General features: G+C 35.8%; 1 protein-coding gene across 1 annotated transcript in view; it reads left to right on the top strand.

Annotated features, from left to right (window-relative positions):
• Positions 1-21,879, top strand: part of DDX4 (DEAD-box helicase 4) — a 71,267-nt gene that overhangs the window by 27,056 nt on the left and 22,332 nt on the right. The window contains exons 5-9 of the mRNA XM_036065685.2: positions 3,299-3,349; positions 7,359-7,418; positions 17,851-17,952; positions 18,913-18,993; positions 20,345-20,392. Coding sequence (XP_035921578.1) covers positions 3,299-3,349; positions 7,359-7,418; positions 17,851-17,952; positions 18,913-18,993; positions 20,345-20,392 — 342 coding nt within the window. The remainder of the gene's footprint in view (positions 1-3,298; positions 3,350-7,358; positions 7,419-17,850; positions 17,953-18,912; positions 18,994-20,344; positions 20,393-21,879) is intronic.

Genomic DNA, 21,879 nt, shown 5'->3' with positions numbered 1-21,879 from the left:
CTATTCTGGAGAAAGTTCCATGTGTGCTCGAGAAGAATGAGTATTCTGTTGTTTTAGGGTGGAATGTTTTAGGGTGGAATAGCTATGAGGCCCATCTGGTCCAGTGTGTCATTCAAAGCTCTTGTTTCTTTGTTGATTTTCTGCTTAGATGATCTGTCTATTGCTGAGAGTGGAGTATTGAGGTCTCCTACAATTAATGTATTGTTATCAATGCAACTCTTTATTTTGGTTAACAGTTGGCTTATGTAGATGGCTGCTCTCATGTTGGGGCTGTAGATATTTACAATTGTAGATCTTCTTGTTGGATAGACCCTTTAAGAATGATATAGTGTCCTTCTGTGTCTCTAACTACAGTCTTTAGCTTAAAATCTAATTTGTTTGATATAAGAATTGCTACTACCCCAGCTTTCTTTTGAGGTTGGTTGGCATGGAAGATGGATCTCCATCCCTTCACTTTCAGTCTGGATGTATCTTTAGGTTTAAAATGAGTCTCTTGTAGACAGCATATGGATGGGTCCTGTCTTTTTATCCCATCTTCAACCCTGTGCCATTTTATGGGAGCATTTAGGCTGTTGAGAGTGAGAGAAAGATATGAATTTATTGTCATCATGTTGCCTGTGAAGTCCTTGTTTGTATAGATTGTCTCTGTAAATTTCTGTTCTGTATCATTCTTGGGGTCTTTCTCCTTTTATAGAACCCCCCTTAATATTTCTTGCAGGGCCGGCTTAGTGGTCACATATTCTTTCAGTTTCTGCCAGTCTTGGAAGCTCTGCATCTCTCCATCCATTCTAAATGACAGCCTTGCTGGATAAGGTATTCTTGGCTGCATGTTCTTCTTGTTTAGTACCCTGAATATGTCTTGCCAGGCCTTTCTGGCTTGCCAGGTCTCTGTGGATAGGTCTGACGTTATTCTGATGTTCTTCCCTCTGAACGTAAGGAATCTCTTCCCCCTAACTGCCCTTAAGATGGTTTCCTTGGTTCTAAGATTTGCGAGTTTTACTATTACATGCCGGGGTGTTGGCCTGTTTTCCTTGATCTTGGGAGGGGTCCTCTCTGCCTCTAGGACACGAGTGTTTCTTTCATTCTCCAGATTAGGGAAGTTCTCAGCTACGATTTGCTCAAATACATCTTCTAGTCCTCTCTCTCTCTCAACCCCCTCAGGATCCCAGTAATTCTGACATTGGAACATTTCATTGTGTCACTTATTTCTCTGATTCTATTTTCATGGATTTTGAGTTGTTTTTCCCTGGCCTCCTCTTTTTCCTTCTTGTCTATTAATTGGTCTCCTAAACCACCAATTCATTCTTCTGCCTTGCTTACCTAGGTGTTAGATTATCTAGATGAGATTGAATCTCATTGATAGCATTTTTAAGTTCTGCCAATTCAGCTTTCATTTCTGCCCTTAGAGACTCTGTGTTGCCATTAATCAATTTCTCCATTCTAGCTGTTGTCTTCACAATTGCTAGCCTGCATTCCATCTCCGACAGCTTGGTTATATCTGAATCCATTTGTAAATCTGTGGCATAAGTCATAGTCTCTGAGTCTTTTCTATTTGGGGGGTTCTTCCTCCTAGTCATTCTTTTGGTGGGTGTTTGAGGGAATGTATAGAGTCCAAATTAATGACCACAACCCAAGCAAGATGCACCTGTTTTCTAGGGACCTTAGGATTGCTGGTCTCTTGTTCTCCCAGCCTGTCTTCTGGGGGAGGGGCCTGCCAACTGTTACTCAGGCAGCCCTGTTTGGGCAGAGTTGCCCTGCCCCCTGTGGGGGGGATGGGCTCAGTGAAAACTGGTTTTTTGGGGCTTTTGTTCTCTGGCGGCTTTCTCTGGCGGCTTTCTGCTCTCTTCCGAGAGAGCAGAAGAGACTGTTTCCAACCCTCTGCCTCAGAGCAGAGAGATCGCAGTCTGTTCTTCAGTGAGCACTCCAGGCCACACACACCATCTCCATTTGTGTCTGTGCTGCTATAAACTGCAGCGTCCTGGGTTGTGCGCCCCTCAGCAGCGCTCCCAGTCCTCGTCTCCAGATACGGGGCACGTCTCTGCCCTTTGTGCTTCTAAAACGACCGGGGCACGTCTCTGCCCTTTGTGCTTCTAAAACAACCAGCCGCCCCCAGTTCACACGCACGGCCCCGCAGCTCAGGGTTTCCGTCCGGGGAGCTGCCCTAAAGTCCTTTCCCCGTTGCTACCGGTCTGCGAGTCTGTGCCCCGTCCCCAGCGCACAAGGCTGTCGCTCACCGGCAGTGTAGGATCCCAATGGCTCCCTCACCCTGCCGTTTATCCTCCGATATCTGCCCGCGGAATCACGGCTCCCCGCTTCATACCTCCAAACCAACCGCCTGCGATATTCTTTTTGTAGAGATCTAGATCTATCTGCTTACATCTCAGGCTGATTTCATGGGTGTTCAGAGTGGTCTGGTAGATACCCAGCTCAATTTCCAGGACCGGTTGGAATAGGGTCCCCTACTCCTCTGCCATCTTTTCAGCATCCCCCAGAACCCATCCAAAACAGGCCATTTAATAAAATCCCAGGTAGGATGACAGGAGTCCCAGCGGGCAGGCAGGCCTCGTAGAGCCACCCTGAGTCTCCCAACACAGCCCTGCCTGTCCTTTAATTTTAATGGCTATTACTCCCTGACTATCTTTGCACTAAAGATCATTTTATTAAGATTCAATATTTAAAAATTTTGTGAAATACTACTGATGAATGCTTTTAAAATTAGAGATGTATCTATATGCTCCAGAGACACATAGCTCTAGATACAGGTTTTTATTATATGAGAAATTTGCAAGCAGAACTAAATGAAAGATGTAAAAAAATTTTTGTAAACAAAAAATGTTGGAAGAATTTCCTTATTACTGAAATGGGAAAAATTATTGAATATTGAATTATAATTTAGTTGTATTGTCCTCTGGCAGATGAAGAGATTATAAGATTTTAAAAACTTTGATATTTTGAATAGAAAGTATATAGTATTTATGTTGATATATGCTGCTGTTCTGACCATCTACATATATATGACATTTGAGGTAATAGAACACTGGCTGGACCTTTTACCTTAGTTAATTGACACAAGGCAGAAGTCATAATGCAACCTGAGTTTTCATTCCGTGTATGTATGTGTGTGTGTGTGTATATATATATATATATACACACACATATATATAGCTCTATGTGGTTTATTTTATTTTAAGGGGGCACCATAACTGGTAGTCCCTTTGGTTTTTGGTTTTTGGTTTACCACAGAGGTATAGGTAATTGTTTTCAGAAATTTGCATGTTTAATTTTCTATTTTGTATAGGTTTTTCAAATAACAAGTTTGAAGAAGGTGATAGCTCTGGTTTCTGGAGAGGTAAGTTCAGTGTTTTCTCTAGTGGCTTTTAAAATTTAATGTTCAGTGTACATGCTAAAGAGAAACTAAGATTAAGTGTCATAGTCTTTTTCAGTTCTAATTTATTTAAACTCAGTTTTATAAAGCAACTGTTGCCAGAGCCTTAACCAAGAATTCAGGCATCCTAGTTTGACCTTTCTCAGCCTGCCTTAATCTATGAGGTGCAACTTTTGAATGGTTTGCTACCTTAAGAAAAAGTAGATAATGGAAAGAACATGTCAAGAATCAAAACTCCATGTCCATATATACGTGCAGTTTGGGACATGCAGGTCCCTATTCAGACTAACATAATTCTTGACAGTGGAAAAAGATTCTTGAGAATGTGGATGACTACTGAAATCAAGACATTTCTGTCAAAGGTACTGACAAACTGGTTTGGAGGAATACAGAGGATGATGTGAATAGAGTAATGTTACCAGAATATAGATTACAGTAATTAATAGTGCTTTCCTAGGAGAACCTGATTAAGTAGATTTGGGTGAGGCCTTGGAACCTGTATTAAAAAGCATCCCTGGTGACTCTGATGCCTTTTTGTTTGGTCATCATTTATCTGTGGAATCTTTTTTCTTTTTAGAGAGAAGAGGGTAGGGGCAGAGGGAAGGAGAGAGAATCTTAAGCAGGCTCCATGACGAGTGCTGAGCTCACTCGGGGCTACATCTCAGAACCCTGAGATCATCACCTAGGCTGAAATCAAGAGTTGGACACTTAACCGACAAAGCCACCCAGGCGCCTTTATCTGTGGAATCTTAATAACATAATATAACTGTGGAGTTGCAGACTTTGTTTCCTGTCCCTGCTCTGCGACCCCCTAGTTGAATGACTTAGAGCTAGTTGCTTAATTTCTCAGAGCCACAGTTTGCTATTCTGCAGAATGGAGGACATCTCTATTATAGGTTGTTAGGCAGACTTAATGAAAATGTGTATGAAAATATGAAATTCAATACCAGACACATTCATGGTAAACAGTAAATGCCATCTATCTTCATTAAATATTTGAGTCTTAATTTCATTATACTCTTAACAGTGATTCTCAAGATCAAAACCAAGCTTAGACTGATCACCTTAAAACCCTTTGGAATTAGGGTGCCTGGGTGGCTCAGTTGGTTGGGCGACTGCCTTCGGCTCGGGTCATGATCCTGGAGTCCCGGGATCGAGTCCCGTGTCGGGCTCCCTGCTCGGCGGGGGTCTGCTTCTCCCTCTGACCCTCCCCCCTCTCATGTGCTCTCTCTCTCTCTCTCTCTCATTCTCTCTCTCTCAAATAAATAAATAAAATCTTAAAAAAAAAAACCCTTTGGAATTAGATGGGGTTTTAATATATCTAATAAAACTGTTTTCCCTAAGTTATTGTTAGTCTCATTCTCCCTGATTTTCTGTGCTTTTTTCATTTTATTCAAATGAAAATGTACATAACATAGAACAAATATTTAACAGAAGAAAAAAATGACCATTTTTATTCTTTTCCATTTCTATTTTACCTAATCTCCCTTTTTAAAAATCAGTGAATATTCAAGATCATTTTCACTTAGCCAAGACCTTCCCCAGTTGACTCCTACCAGTGGTAGACCAGAGCACTTTTGAGCACAAATTCTAGTTTCTCATGGCATCTGAGAGAACTTTCCTCCAAAATGGTTTGCTTTCTTCCCTTGGTCTATTTTCTATATGTATATTTCTCTCTCTATATATGGATTGAATTCTTTCATTCTTAAAATTGTTATTGGCAAGCCCAGAAACAGATTTTGATATCATGATAGAAGCTTTTATTCTGCACACAAATAGCATCTTTTGTGGTTGTTATTGTCCCTGCAGTCCAGTTTCCTCCATCTGGTATAGTTAGTGATGAGGACTGTTGATTTTGGATTTGGACACCCTAGGTTTGAGACCCAGAGTCTCCTCTCAGTTGTATTATCTTGAAAAAACATATTTAACTTCTGTATTTCATTTTTTCTATTTATAAAAGAGGATAATACCCACTTCACAAGGTTTTTGTGAAGATTTAAAAAGTTAGTACATATTACTCGTTTAGAACAGTGCTAGACCATACTGAATTCTAAATGTGTTATTACTATTAATTATTATTATATAACATATATTTATATGAATATATACTTATATTAGATACCTAATATATTTATGTACTTAATATATATTTAATATAATTAATGTATCATATTGTTATTTATGTTTATATTTTTAAATATTTATACTTTATACATGTTATATATATTTTATATACTTTCTGTAATTAATTTTTATGTAATGTAATGTGGTTGTAGCTAATCTTGGGATAGTATCTCTTTTTTGTTGGTGCTTGGCTTTATTTCCTAACTCTACAGATTTTTTTTCAATAACTATATTTTGAAATAGTATAAGACTCATTACAAGTTAGAAAAATAGTACAGAGAGTTTCCTTCACCCCTTTCCTAATGTAATTGTACTCATCACCCAACTTCTCCCAATGTCATTAGCCTATTTTAATTCCTAGTGTGGTCAAAATATAGGTTTGTTTTAGGGGAATAACTGGACAAAGTTAATGTGAGACCTCTTTGTCCTTGTCAGGTCTCAAATTAATTTATAGGTTTTTCTTACATAAGGCAATAAATGTTAGTTGTCCTCATTATTCTAGGGCCGGCAACCTTCTTTTCAAAATTCTTTCCTTCCTGCTAAGCTCCCTTGTAGTATTAAGTCCTGTTTCCCAAATAATTGTCTTGGTATCAGATGACTCTTTAGGAATATTTAGTAGTTGTTGACTTCATTTCAAGTAGGAGCCTGCAATAAGAGCTCTGGGTTATGTCTTATAAAACAATATTAGTTGTTAAGTAGATTAGTACTTTTGCACAGGAACTTAACTCATAGCTTCTAAGCGGTCTAGCCACTTGATGTCATTACTATGACTTTTAAAATTCTCAGATTTTGAACATTTAATGACATGTACAAAGGTCCCTTGAAATCATTTCTGTATTTCCCAGATGTGGCTTTGTTGGAATCTTCTAGAAAGCTTAAAGTTATTCAGTAAAGTTATTAGTAACATTTTTAAATTTTTAAAAATTACTCATTTGTTGCTCTCACTCTATACTTTTAAAAAAATAAACATCTCTGGGGCTGGATTCTAGGGATCTATCTATTTATTTAATTTTTTTCTAGAAATTTATTTATTTATTTATTTATTTATTTTAAGATTTTATTTATTCATTTGAGACACAGAGATACAGAGAGAGAGAGAGAGAGAGAGAGCATGAGCAGGGAGAGAGGCAGAGGGAGAAGCAGGCTCCCCGCTGAGCCAGGAGCCCGATGCGGGGCTCGATCCCAGGACCCTGGGATCATGACCTGAGCCGAAGGTAGATGCTTAACCATCTGAGCCACCCAGGTGCCCCTCTAGGAATTTATTTTTAAAAAACCTTCCAGCTAATTCTTAGGCAGCCTTCAGTGTAGTGATCCTCATTCCATTGTTGAGAAACTGGTAATGTTACTTGATATTGTCTTAAAAACAGAAAAGCCAAGATATCCCCCAATTGTTTCATTAGGATGATTGGGGAAAAATTTGCATATGTTTAAAAAAATCCACTAATGTCTGAGATATAGTAAGAAAGGCAAATTACAGAAATATTGACATTATTATAAAAAGAATAATCATGTATTTCTAGTGGCTGATGGCCTACATTTAAGAACCACTTGACTACTTTAATAGTTTAGGTATTTCTGAAACCATTTTTAGTCATACCAGTATTGATGAAATTCTTCTTCTTTGGCTTGTGCGTAGCACTTGAGAAATAGTGAATTCTCAGTTATACACTTAACATTTAGGTATGTTAAATGATTTATAAGGAGTTGACTGCTAAAATTATTTCAAGAATTAAAATGTTCATATTTTAACTTAAAAATACTTATTTTTTCACTAACTTATCCTGTGATAGTGCTATTCTTTTAAAGTTAATTATTTAGATGCTATTCACATGTTAAATTTTTATTCAAGAATCTAATAATGACTGTGAAGATAATCAGACACGGAACAGAGGGTTTTCCAAGAGAGGCGGTAAGAACCACATTTTGGAATGATTTGTACTTACACTTTCTAATGTCACTGGATTTTTTTTTCCCCCCAAAGATCTCCAGAATGTGCTATGAAGTACAGAATAGGGACTGTGAGTTCTGGTCAGTCACAATATCTATGAACTGGGATGTCTTTGTCTCTGAATAGAATATTTGGATATATGGGAGAGTGAAGAAATTGTAGATTACTTTTTGTTTAGGTCTGGCAGTGCTCTACCATACTCTGCTAATCCTGCCTCTAATAAAGTTGAGATGAGATGGTATAAACATTACAGTATTGAATTCTTTTTTTTTTCTTAAGATTTTATTTATTTGACAGAGAGAGACACAGCGAGAGAGAGAGCACAAGCAGGGGAGTGGGAGAGGGAGAAGCAGGCTCCCGCTGAGCAGGGAGCCCCACGTGGGGCTCGATTCCAGGACCCTGGGACCATGACCTGAGCCGAAGGCAGACACTTAATGACTGAGCCACCCAGGCGCCCCACCATATTTAATTCTTTTTTTTTTTTTTTTAAACTTTTATTTATTTATTTGAGAGAGAGAGAATGAGAGACAGAGAGCATGAGAGGGAGGAGGGTCAGAGGGAGAAGCAGGCTCCTCGCTGAGCAGGGAGCCCGATGTGGGACTCGATCCCGGGACTCCAGGATCATGACCTGAGCCGAAGGCAGTCGCTCAACCAACTGAGCCACCCAGGCGTCCCCCACCATATTTAATTCTTGATAACCTGTGGGTAGACATGTTAAAATAACAACAGTAAAACCCACAAAAAACATAGTGAACTTATAAAATTGTTAAAGTTGTGCGAATCTGCTTATGATGAAAGTTTATTCTTAAGAACTATATGATAATCAAGATACATCAGTGTTTTTACAGTAACTTGGGAACATCATTTTCCTTTGCCCATTAGATAGTTAGCCCATTGAATACCAGGCCCTTCTTAGTGCCGATAGGACTTGTGGGGACTTCACTATAGCATTCTTAGGGAAGTGAGGTGGGGAGGAATTTGGTGGTGAAGGAGGTTTGGCTATTTGTCTCATAAATTGAGGTTTTTTTTAATGATAATTGCAGGGGGGCATGTAATGATGTGGAGGAAATTTAGCTATAGGAAAAAGCCAGACTCATCTTTTAAAATTGCCTTTTTTCCTCCTTTAACAAGCAATTTTTAACACTTAATGTTCTTAAAACATTGCTTTTAGTTTTAAATCTTTGGCTGTTTTCTGCAGAACAGTGAATATCTATCTTCCTCAGTGTTTTCTTTAAATTAATCTAATTCATGTTTAAGTGAGGCAGTCAAAAGCCAGTTGCAGCTCTATGTGCTTGATTGTGGCTTATTGACTAATACAGGGTGACTAGCAGGGAAACAGTCATTTTTGCATATCCCTGATTGCTGTTCTCTTTAGCTGTATACATTTGAAGGTAGGAAATTTGCACATGGCAGTCACTCAGTAAATAACATATGTGCATAAATATAAGCATATTTAAGTTTATATTGAAATATGACTTGATATAGCACCAGACATGTGCATGCGTTGTACCCGTATAGCTCAGTGATATTTCACTAACTGAACACACCGGGGTTTATTGTGTTCACAAGCATCCAGATCAAGAAATAGAAATTACTGGCACCTCTAGAAGTCCCTTTTATGCCCATTTTCTTTCACTGGCAACCCTCCCATTCCATGGTTAACTTCTAATCTGACTTTTAGCAGCATAGGTTAATTTTCTGTTTTTGTACTTGATATAAATGGTGGACTCATACAACATACAACTCTTTTGTGTCCATCTTCTGCTTAATGTATTTGTGAGATGCATTTATAGTGTTGGTTGCAGTTGTAGATCATTACCATTGCTATATAGGCTCTCTGGTTCTACTCTTATGCTAATGATGCTGTTTGGATGTCTTCCAGCTTTAAGCTATTTTGAAGCAGCTGCTGTGGACATTCTAGTACATTTCTTTTGGTGCCATTGATATATATTCAGAAGTAAAATTGATGCCTCATAGATTTTGTATATTTTTTGCTTTAATAGCTGTTGTGAAATGTTTTCAAGATAGATACACTAAGGTATACTCCCACATCCTCACCAATGTTTGGCATTTTCTTTAGAGTTTAACCATTCTGCTGAGTATGTGGTAGTATATCTTATTGTGGTTTTAATTTGCCTTTCCTTGATGGACTAATGAAATGCCCAGTGCTTCATAAGTTTACTGGCCATTTGTACATCATCTTTTGTGTAGTGCTGATTCCATTCTTTTGCCATCTTTTCTGTTGGGTGTCTGTTGTTAACTTTTCATTGGCAAATAATTTAAAACTTACAGAAAATTTGCAAGAATAGTAAAAGTAACTCCTGGATAACATTTATATTGGGAGTCTCTTTGCTTCCTCTTAAGTCGTGAAGATAGTCTCTTCTATTTTTTTTTTTTAAATTTTATCTTTTGGAAGGGAAAATGAAGGGGGGGGAAATCGGAGGGGGAGATGAACCATGAGAGACTGTGGACTCAGAAACAAACTGAGGGTTCTAGGGGGGAGGGGGATGGGAGATGGGTTAGCCTGGTGATGGGTATTAAAGAGGGCACGTACTGAATGGAGCACTGGGTGTTATACACAAACAATGAATCATGGAACACTACATCAGAAACTAATGATGTAATGTATGGTGATTAACATAACATAATAAAATAAAAAATGAAAAAGAAAGAAAAAAATAAAATTTTATCTTTTTAACTTGTACATTCAGATTGTAATTCATCTGGGCTTTATTTTTGTATATGAAGTAAGATAGGGATCATGGTACATTTTTTCCCCATAAGAGTATCCAGTTGATTCCTTATCACTTACTAAAAGACTTTCCACTCTATACTACAAGGACTTCTTTATCCTAAATCAGGTGACAGTATATATGTGGAACTGTTCCTGGGCGTGGTTCCTTTCCTTTGGTCAGTTTCTATATCTTTGCACCTTTGCTATATAGCCTAATTACTACAATTTCATAATAGATCCTAATATCTGGTAGTGTAAGTCTTCCAAGTTTATTGTTCTTCAGTATTACTTGGGTTATTCTTAGTTCTTTGCATTTGCATGTGATTTTTAGAAGCAGTTTATCAATTTCCTGGAAAAAACCTAATGGGATATTTTGGGGATTGCATTGAATTTGAGGAGATTGACCATTTTTACAATATTGAGCCTTTCAATCCATGAATATCCCTTTTTAAGTAGGTCTTTAGTTTTTCCTAGCTATGTGTTGCACTTTTCACTAGAGAGTCATTACACGTCTTTCTTTACATTAGTATTTGATATTTTGTGTTGCATATGCTTTTTATTTATCTAATACTCCATATAACAGTTTCACCATTTTAGAGTGTATACTTCAGTAGTTTTAAATATACTCACTATATTGTATGCCCATCATCACTATTTAATTCCTGAACATTTTCTTTCCCCCCCGCCCCAAAATCTTGTGCCTATTAGCAGTTAGTCCCATTTCTCTCTTATCTCCATCCTTTGGCAACCATTAATCGACTTTCTGTAGCTATGGATTTGCTGATTCTGGACATTTCATATAAATGGAATTATGTAATATGTGATCTTTTGTATGTTCTTTCACTTAGGATGATCTCATAATTTGTCCATGTTGTAGCATGTGATGGTACTTAATTACTTGTAATGGCTAAGTAATATTTCACTGTGTAGCTATACCATATTCTGTTTATTCATCAGTTGATTGATTATTGGGTTGTTTCTACTTTTGGGCTATTATGATTAATACTGCTATCAACCTTTGTGTACAAGTTTTATGTGAACATATGTTTTAATTTTTCTGGTGCATATACCTAGGAGTAAAATTGCCAAGTTGTTTTCCACAGCATCTGCCTCAATTTATCTTCTTCCAACAATGCATGAGTATCCCAGTTTCTCTGCATCCTTACCAGTCTTTGTTATTGTGTGTCTTCTTGGTGGTTGTGATCCTTGTGGGTGTAAAATGGTATCTCATTGTCATTTTGATTTGGGTTTCCTGATGACTATTATGTTGAACAGCTTTTCCCGTGTGTATTGGCTATTTGTATATCTTTTTTGGAGAAAGGTCTTTCTAGATCATTGGCTTATTTAAAAAACTGTGTTGTCTTTTTATTGTTTAAAGAATTCTTTGTGTCTTGGTACATGTGCTATTGGAAAGACAATTTGCAGATATATTCTCCTTTCTTTGTGTTACCTTTTTTTTTCTTGGTGTCCTCTGAAGCACAGAAGTTTTAAATTTAGTTGCTGTCTGGTTTATCTGTTTTTTCATTTGTTGGTTGTGCGTTTGGTGTCATATCTAGAAAACCTTTGCCTATTTTTTACCCATGTTTCCCATGTTTCCTTCTAATAATTTTATTGTTTTGCTCTTTGATCCATTTTGATTTCATTTTTATATATGGTGTGAGGGAGGGGTCCAACTTAATTCTTTTGCATGTGAATATCTAGTTGTCCTAGCACCATTTGTTCTTGTTTTATATTGATAGGGTGGAGGTGTAAATCTCTTTGAATTTATCCCACTGGGAGTTGGTTAAGCTTCTTGGATGTGTGAATTTATATTTTTCATCTAATTTGAGAAATTTTCTGCTCTTTTTTTGTGGTAAAATAACTATGACATAAAATCTGCTGTTTTAATTATATTTAGCTGTAAGTGGTATTAAGTATATTTACAGTGTTATGCAGTTGTCACCACTATCCGTTTCCAAAACTGAAAGCAGAAACCTAAGCAGAAATCTATATCCATTATATAGTACATCCCCTTATCTTCTCCCCCTGAGTTTCTGGTAAACTCTATTCTATATTCTCTTTGAATTTGCCTCTGTTCTAGATATTTCATACAAGTGGAATCATGCAACATTCGCCCTTTTGTGTCTGGCTTAATTCACTTAGTATAATGTTTTCAGTGTTCGTTCATGTAGCATGTATCTGAACAAAGTACATTTCTTTTTATGGCTGAATAATTATCCATTGTGTGTATAATACCACAATTTACCCATTCATCTATTGATGAACTTTGGGTTTTTACTTACTTTGGCTATTGTGAATAATGCTTCTATGAACATTCATATGTATTTATCTGTTTGAGTCCTTGTCTTTGCACCTTTTGACTGTATGCCTAGAAGTGGAATTGCCAGGAGATGGGACTGAAGTAAGTTGAAATATGCCACAGAGTTCACTGTTCTTACTGAGAATCAGCTTAAAAAATATTCTCTGGGTTACTGCAAGTTTGATTAATTTTCATTTTAGAAAGTTAATTCTGACAGTTTTTAAAACGTGCATTTTATTTTTTGGAGTAGCAGAATTCGGAGTTTCTTACTTTTCCATTTTTGCTGATGTCAGTGATCCATATCATTTAAAAATTTTCATTTTGTTTGCTAGTATATAGAAATACAATTGAATTTTGTATATTGAAGGTTGAGTGACCTTGCTAAATTTATGGTAAGTACTTTTTTAAATGAAGAAAAGATGTTCATATTTCTTATACACAAAGTTTAAATGATTTATAAATTTACTCCTTTCTGAAGATTGTTACCAAACATCTTTAAAAGGCTGCAAGAGATTGTCACCTGTCCCTTATGAAATGCAGAATTCATGGAAGGACTAATGTCACCTTTAAAAATATATTAATGTTATTTAATGAAAAGTGACATTTAAAGTGGTAAATTTTGAAATATTTCAAAAACTCAGAAAAGCAGAGAATATTCTATTACAAACACTTGTATACCACTACCTGGATTTAACAGGAACATTTTGTCATTTATACTTCAAATAAAGAAAAAAAATTACATAATTATTAGAAGACCCATCTTCCCTCTGTATTTTATATCTCCTTTTTCCCAGAGGTAACTTTTTTTAACATTGGTGTGTAGTGTATACTTCCTATTCATATTTCTATAAAAGTTTATTAGACCTATCTTTTTGTGATTTTTTAATAAAAGATTTTAATTTTAAGTAATCTCTACACCCATTGAGGGGCTCAGACTTAAAACTCTGAGGTCAAGAGTGGCATGCTCTACCAACTCAGCCAGCCAGGCACCCCCCGCTTTTTTGTGAACTTTTTTTTTGGATCTAGTTCATTCATTTTAACTTTTATAGTGTTTTACTTACCATTTAACCTATTTATTTAAAAACAAATTATTTTTAACACCATGTAGGATACGTAGAGTTTCTGTCCCTACTTTCTAACAAGAAAGTCATTCAGACTTTTAATGCTGTATAACTTCATGTTCTTTTCACCTCTAGTTATAAGACTTCTTACATAACTAGAAACTGGCATCAGCTATGGATAAAAAGAGCATGTTCATTTAAATGTTTGTGTTTCTCCTGTGTATGGAATTATTAAGCTATAGATACTAGAGGTACTGAGTCACTATGTAGTCATTTGCTCAGTAGAGAAGCTAGTTTGGAAAAGGAACCAAATTGAATTTACAGAAAGCAGTAGTGAATAGATTAAACAGATTAAACAAAGATGAGTAGAATAAGTGAATCCAAAGATAGATCTGAGGAAATTCTCTAAATTTGGGAATGGAAAACATGAAAGCATTTAACAGTTATGGAAGACAGAATAAGCAGCTCTGTTATTCCAACATATGTCTAAATATCTCCTGAGAAGAGAACAGAGAAAATGGGAGGAGGAGAGAGAGGGAAAAGAAAACTATTCAGAGAATAGTTGGGAAACTTTTCCAGAGTTAAGAAGGAACAAGAATCATGAGCAAATTTAAAAAAATTCACACTCTTATATGTGTATTGACATTACAAAATTACAAAGATAAAAATATTTAGAGCTAACAGAAAAAGACCCACATATAAAAGAACAAAAGATTGGCAGCAGAACTTTTTTTTTTTCCAATAAAGGTAGAGAACATAATAGAGTAGAATGTAGAATCCTGAGGGAGAATAGTTCTGAATCGAAACTGCTATATCCAGATAATTTAGGTGTCAGAGAGAAATAACACCATTTAGATAAAGATGGTGTTGAGTACTGTCAGGCCACTGAGGAAAGAACTACTGAATCATGTATATTAACAAGAAGGAAACTGAATGCAACAAGAAGTAGGAAGCAGTGATGAGCATAACTAAATAAATACACATTTTAAAATTGGTAAACATATTGGTAAACCTAAATAAGTATTGGCTTTAGAGGATAGTAATAATGTCATTAATTTAGGGGTTTTAGAAATAAGAAAGAACTAAAATACTAGCAAATGAAAAGACTTAAGTTCTTTGTCAGCTCAGTAGGAAAGAGAACAGATTGAAACTAATTTCAGAATTTCTTAAAAATGGTAAAATTGGTATGGTAAAATATAATGTATAACTTACTAGTGGAGGAAATCCAATAGGATAGAAGGCTAGGACTTTGAGGAAGGAGACAAGGTTGAAAATAAATATTTCTTAAATATTCATGCTGAAATTGAAGGATATCAGTAAAAGCATAAAATATAGTGTTTGGGAAATCAATAGAAGGACAGAAAGGAAAACAAAAAAACATTGAAAAAAACTCGGGGAAGGGAAAACACAAAATAGGATGATTGAAGTAGGAAATTGATACATTAGTAATCATAATATATATTAACAGTAAACGTATGTCAATGCAGAGTTGAAAATAAAGAGAAAAAATGTCAGTTTAATATTAACCCCAATAGAAGTATAGGAGACAAAATAGACTCTAAAGCAGATATATTAGGAATAAAGAAATAATTACTTAATGATAAAAGTCATGTTCACTGGGAAGATATTACAGTTCAGAACATGGTTTGAAATCTAACAAGATATTCTTAAGTATATAAAGCAAAAGTAGACATAATTATATGGAAAAATTTGCAAATTTTAAACCACTAATCATGGGATTTTTTTTTTTCAAGATTCTATTTATTAGGAAGAGAGAGGGAGAGCATGAGCAGGAGGTGGGGCAGAGGGAGAGTGAGAAGCAGGCTTCCTGCTGAGCAGGGAGCCCCACATGGGGCTTGATTGCAGGACCCTGAGATCATGACCTGAGCTGAACCACTGAGCCATTCAGGTGCCCCCCCCACCACTAATTTCCCCTTAGAAAATTGATTGAATGAGCAGACCAGATGGGGCGCCTGAGTAGCTCAGTTGGTTAAGCGACTGCCTTCAGCTCAGGTCATGATCCCGGAGTCCTGGGATCGAGTCCCGCATCAGGCTCCTGGCTCAGTGGGGAGCCCGCTTCTCCCTCTGACCCTCTCCCCTCTCATGCTGTTTCTCTCTCTCTTGCTTTCTAATAAATAAATAAATAAAATCTTAAAAAAAAGAAAAGAATGAGCAGACCAGAAATGATTAAGACTATGGAGACTATAGAAGTTTTGAATACCAGTTATTAAGCTTGATTTAATATTTCTGTTTGGAATAATAAACCCCATATTATAAATTACACATTCTTCTGCAGCGTATAGAAAATACACACAATTTTACCATCTATTAAGGCCAAAATGAAGTCCCCAAATATACTATAGAATTTATCACAAACTATGTCCTCTTGTTAAAGTTTCATGAAAGTAGAAATCCGTAATGAAAAGCCTAACCGTTGTGATTTGGAAACTGAATTTATCAATTTATGAATTAAAATTCATCTGGCAATAATAAGGTATTTAGACCTGAATGGACATTAAAACATGGAAACTTAAGGGATACAGCTAAAGCAGCTAACTTTTTGAGGAAAGTTTACAATCTTAAATGTATGTAGTAGAAAAGAAATTAGTGAGCTCAGTGTTCAACTTAATTAAAAACTCAGTAGAAGGAAGTTAGAAAGATAATAGACATGAATGAAACAGATACAGTGGAATGTTAGCAGTAAAAATGAAGTACCATTTTCACACATCAACAGAAACAAAGATGGATTAAAGAAGCAAGGTAAAGAATATATTCCATATGATTCTGTTACATAAAGCTCAAACACAAAACTAAACAATACATTGCAAAAAGTTATATACATAGTTGGTAAAAATTAAAATAAGAGCAAGGAAATGAAAAACAATTCAGGATATTGGTTGAGAAAGCGGGGGGGGAATTTTACAGGGCAAAAGACTATCCACGGGTTTCAGAGGTATTGGGAACATTCTTAGTTTTAAGCTGGGTAGTGTGGGTCCATAGGTTTTCATTTATTACATTTTAAACTTGTATATATGTTTTATATATTTTAGTTATTCATGTGCATACACCAAAGTAACATACCTTAAAAAGAAGCAGATCAGAAAGATAAACTGTTTCTTGAAAAGAGATAAACCCCAACAAGGCTTATTCAAAGATAAAGCACAAATAAATAATTTAGAATTAAAATGTAAATGTAATTATTGATAGATTATTGCCAGATTGAGGATCTGTAAGTTTTAGGTAGTAGATGTATAACTCTGAATCTACCTTGAATTAAGTCTGCCCTATTTTATAAATAGGTTTTGAAAAGACATATAATTCAATATCAAGAAATATATAGAGAATTTTTACCTTTATTGGTCAGTTTCTTTGGGTGTAAATAGTGGCAAGTTCATAAACTAAATCTCACTTTCTTTATTTCTGCCCAGTTGACATTTTGGTTTTGATTTGATCTCGTTCTGCTCTAGGTGGGATCAAATTTTACTTGAACTGTTAATACTGATTTTTGGTATTCAGTTGAATTAATATGTTATTTATAGCAGGAAATCAGACTTTATATATGCTTTTATGTCTGTGCTTTGAGTAAGATGTTTTACTATTTTCTTTTTTTTTTTTTTTAAAGATTTTATTTATTTATTTGAGAGAGAATGAGAGAGAGCACATGAGAAGGGGGAGGGTCAGATGGAGAAGCAGACTCCCTGCCGAGCAGGGAGCCCGACGCGGGACTCGATCCAGGGACTCCAGGATCATGACCTGAGCCGAAGGCAGTCGCTCAACCAACTGAGCCACCCAAGCGCCCCATTTTTACTATTTTCTATAAGGAACAAATACAAGCCTAGATTTATCTAATCCTCTGCATTTTAGAGATCTTGCTAATGATGCAGTCGTGGCAACTTTCAGTGTTTTACAAGTGACACTTTTTCTTTTAGTAATTTTTAGTTTTTTTTTTTTTTTTTTTAGGAAACTCTACCGCCAACATGGTCTTAAACTCAAGACCCTGAAACCAAGAGTCATGTATTCTACCAACTAAGCCAGCCAGCCACCCCTAGTCATTTTTAGTTTTGATTCTCAAAGCAAGCAGTGTTTGTTTTTTTTTAATTGTAGCTATGTCTGTTTATGTTAGTAAAGTTGAACATTTATAGTTCAAATATGGCATTTCTTTTTTAGTAACTGTTAATGCCTTAAAATATTTAAAGTCATTCAATTATACAAGGCTTAAATTAAATTTGGCCACCATTTCTCCAAGATTTTTTTGTTGTTGTTTTGTATTGTTCTTGTGTGTGTGTTTTAATATTACAGGCTATCAAGATGGAAATGATTCAGAAGCTTCAGGGTCATCCAGAAGAGGTGGAAGAGGTGGTTTCCGAGGTTGCCGTGGAGGATTTGGTCTAGGAAGTCCAAGTTAGTAGTGACTTGCAAATAGTGTGCTTTATCTGTTAAGTTTTATTTTTCATCATTTCCTTTTCATACATAAGGTTGTTGAGAGGATTATATGAGAACAGCTTAGCAGAGTGACTGGTACATAATCACCTACATTGTATATAACATTATTTTTTTAGACACATATCTAATTGCATACTTGTTAGTTGGAATATATGAATCTTTCTAGAAGTTTGTGTGACTCAGCTCTTTAATCTTATTTACTACTTCTAAGTGTTTTAGAGCCTTGATAATGACAGCCAACCTTAGAAAGAGGTGGCCTTCTCTAAAATTCTCCCCCACCCCAATATACCTTCTTTCACTAATGTAGCTTTCTACCTTAAATTACTCCAGCCATCATTTCTTGGAGCTAGGGGTATTGACTTCAGAAGTCACTGTTGGATTGCATTTGTCTCTTAATGGAAGAGGATAGATTAGTGGTTTTGGAAGTTAAAATTAAATCTGTAATAATGATTTAATAAATATGTAGGAGATTAGTGAATTGTCACTTTTAAAAAAGTGTTCAGGACTTGGAAGGTTTGATTTGGCAACAGTGGGAGCAAGGGGGTGCTATTCTGGAGAATAAGTAACGAGATGATGCAATGTGAAGTTTCTGGGGTAGTAACAGTTTACTTTTTGGAGGTTATTTAACTTTTGCTTATATGATATTTTAACATAGCATTGGCCCTAACTGCTTTTATAAAATAATTTTAATAAAGTAAAAACTTTGAGGAAGTAATTTGTAATTAAAGGAAATGATTTGTGGAGAAATCCTTTGTATGGTACTTCGAAAAATTGCTCATTGTGATTCCTTTAAAATTTAAACTATTTTGCCTCACATATTTAACTTCTGGCACTATGACTTGATTTTCTTCTCTATACTGTATGATTTTAAAACTTCTTAAAAGTAACATAATCTCATTTTATTATGTATAAATATAGATAGTGAATATGAACAAGATGAGGGGACACTGCGCACTGGTGGCCTTTTTGGTTCTAGAAGACCAGCATTAAGTGGCGCAGGTGAGAAATAGAATTTTTCTTTCTTTCTTTTTTCCTTTTTTTTTTTTTTTTTAAAGATTTATTTATTTCAGAGAGAGAGAGAGATAGTGTAAGCATGAGCTGGGGGCAGAGGCAGAGGGAGAAGCAGACTCCCTCCTGAGCAGAGAGCCCATTGTGGGGTTGGGTCCCAGGACCCTGGGATCATGACCTGAGAGGAATGCAGATGCTTAACCAACTGAGCCACCCAGGCACCCCAGAAATAGAATTTCTTATTGAATGTTAACAATTCATATATGCTTTTAACTCTACAATTAGTAACTGAATAGATACATTTAAGTATACTGGCTTAGCTCATGAGTTTCTCTGCTTTTTAGATCTGCAGGCAAAAATACGTGGGCAGCTTTGCCTTCCTTAGAAAATTTGTGCACTGTGAATTATTTCTTCTCTCTTATCTACCAGTTAATTTGAGGTGTAAAGTATACCTTTAATTGGAGGAAGGAAAGTGAAGTTTGTAGTGGTTTCAAAGAGAACTCTGAGTTAGGGGATTTGAGGAGAAAAAGAAAAAAAAACCCACCACATTTGTTGATAAAAATGTGCAAATGTGGATAAACTGGTACATTCAGACAATAGAATATTATTGAACACCAAAAGGAAATGAGCTATCGAACTATGAAAAGATAAGGAGGAACCCTAAATGCATATTACTAAATGAAAGAAGCCAACCTGAATAGGTTACATACTGTATAATTTCCAACTGTATGATGTTCTGGAAAAGAAACAACTCTGGAGAAGGGTAAAAAGATCAGTGGTTGACAGTCGTTGTGGGGAGGGATGAATAGCATGGAACATTTTTTTTAGGACAGTGAAAATACTTTGTGTGATACATTAATGGTGGATACATGTCATTTTGTATTTGTCCAAACCCATAGAATGTACAACACCAAGAGTGAGCCCTCATGTAAACTTTGATTATGCCATGTTAGCTTAGGTTCATCAGTTGTAACAAATGTACTACATTGGTGGGGGATATTGATAATGGGGGAGGCTGTTCAAATGTGGGGGCAGGAGGCTACCAGTGTATGGGAAATCTCTGTTCCTTTCCTTCAGTTATTCTGTAAATCTAAAACTTTCTTTAAAAAAAAGGGGGGGAATCTTTAAACAAAATGTTCAAATGAGGAAAAGATTTAAATTAAATGTAGAATTAAGAGATGGATGGATGAAAGGACCAGGAATCCTTAGCACTCAATATTTGAATAGAAATAGCTATATGGTTTATGTGTTCAAGGAGGAGAGCTGTGTTTAAAAAAAAAAAAAAAAAAAAAGGTGAACTGTGTTTTCTCTAAATAATCTGCAAAAAAAAAATGCATTACAGGTAATGGTGACACTTACCAAAGCAGAAGTGGCAGTGGAAGTGGACGAGGTGAGTTCTAACTTGGTTTACCTATATATGGTTAATTAACATTATAGTAATCCTAATTTCATTTTTGACGTTAAAGGTAACTGTTACTGCTTTTATACATTTTGAGGAGTAGACATATGCTCAGCCTGTTTTGGAGAGTTATTTAATATTCCTCAGCATAACAGTTCTATTATAGGAATTATATACCATAGATGTATTTGCTCAATGTATGCACAAGGGTGTTCACTAAAGCTTCATTTATAATAAATAAAAACTGAAAAGCAACAAAATATATCAATAAATAATGGTTTAATAAATCATATCACCCTAAAATGGGATGCTGTGCATATGTTGAAGATTGAAATATGTCTGTATGTACATGTTCTTATATTAAAACAATATGTTTTTTCCTTATGAGATAGTTATTTGATTTGGTATAAGGCATAAAGAAAGCTCAGTATACATGATTTTGTACTATGAAAATTTTTTTGAGTTATAAAAATTTAATGTTATAATATAAAAATTAAAATGCTTTCCAGACTAGGAAAATAATAAAACTTACTTGATGTCTCTGAAAAATCCTCAGTGATCATTAGTAGTCTGAGAGCATTCAAAGAGACGACTCCCTTGAACTGCCTCTGTTTCCCCACCTTGATTCTTAGATTCTTCATTATAGAAAGAGGTTATTAATGGTTAGTTAAACCATATCTACAAATGTTCAAATCTTGTTGGGTAAAGGATTTCAAAACCTGTGGACGTTCAGACAAGAAAGAGAGCTTACCTGTGAAAATGTATCTAGTTAGATTTTCAAATCTAATGCAGTCCTTATTCTTTTTTGTGATAATACCGGAAAGTGGCGCAATAGAGGACTAGTTATTTAAAACCATGAAGGTAGTGTATGGAAAAGAGTTAACATGACAGGCCTGACTGCTATTCTTTGAATGTCCTGCTTACAAGGTTGGTTTTTTTCCTGGCATCTGGGAAATTGGATTTGGGGAGGGTTCTTACCACCCTAACTAGTTTATGAATGGCTTACTGTGCCTGGAGTGTTTTTACAACAATGTAGTTTTAATACCAGCTTTTCTTTCAGGAGTCTGGAATATTGGTATGTGCCAGGCAAAAAGTGGCTACATTTTCAGCCTCTAATAAAAACCATGGGTACTGAGTCTCTAATGAGCTTCTCTGGTAGGCAGCATTTCCAACATGTTGTCACAACTTGTTGCTAGGGAAATTAAGTGTATCCTGTGTGACACCAGTGGGAGAGGACTCTTGGAAGCTGGTGTCTGGTTATCTCTGGACTTTGCCCCATGCACCTTTTTCCCTTTGCCCATGCTCCCTGTCCTTTCACTGTAATAAATCCTAGCTGTGAGTATGACTATATTCTGAGTCCTGCTGAATCCTACAACCTGGGAATGGTAGTGGTATCCCCCAATACAGATGGACTTTTAGTTCATTTTAGAAAATACATTCCTTTGCTGAGGAATATAGCAACTAGGAAAGGGACTGAG

This window comes from Halichoerus grypus, chromosome 2 (genome assembly GCF_964656455.1).
Source record: "Halichoerus grypus chromosome 2, mHalGry1.hap1.1, whole genome shotgun sequence".
Lineage (NCBI taxonomy): Eukaryota > Metazoa > Chordata > Mammalia > Carnivora > Phocidae > Halichoerus > Halichoerus grypus.
The sequence above is the reverse complement of the archived record's forward strand: the minus strand, read 5'-3'. Positions and strand labels throughout refer to the sequence as shown.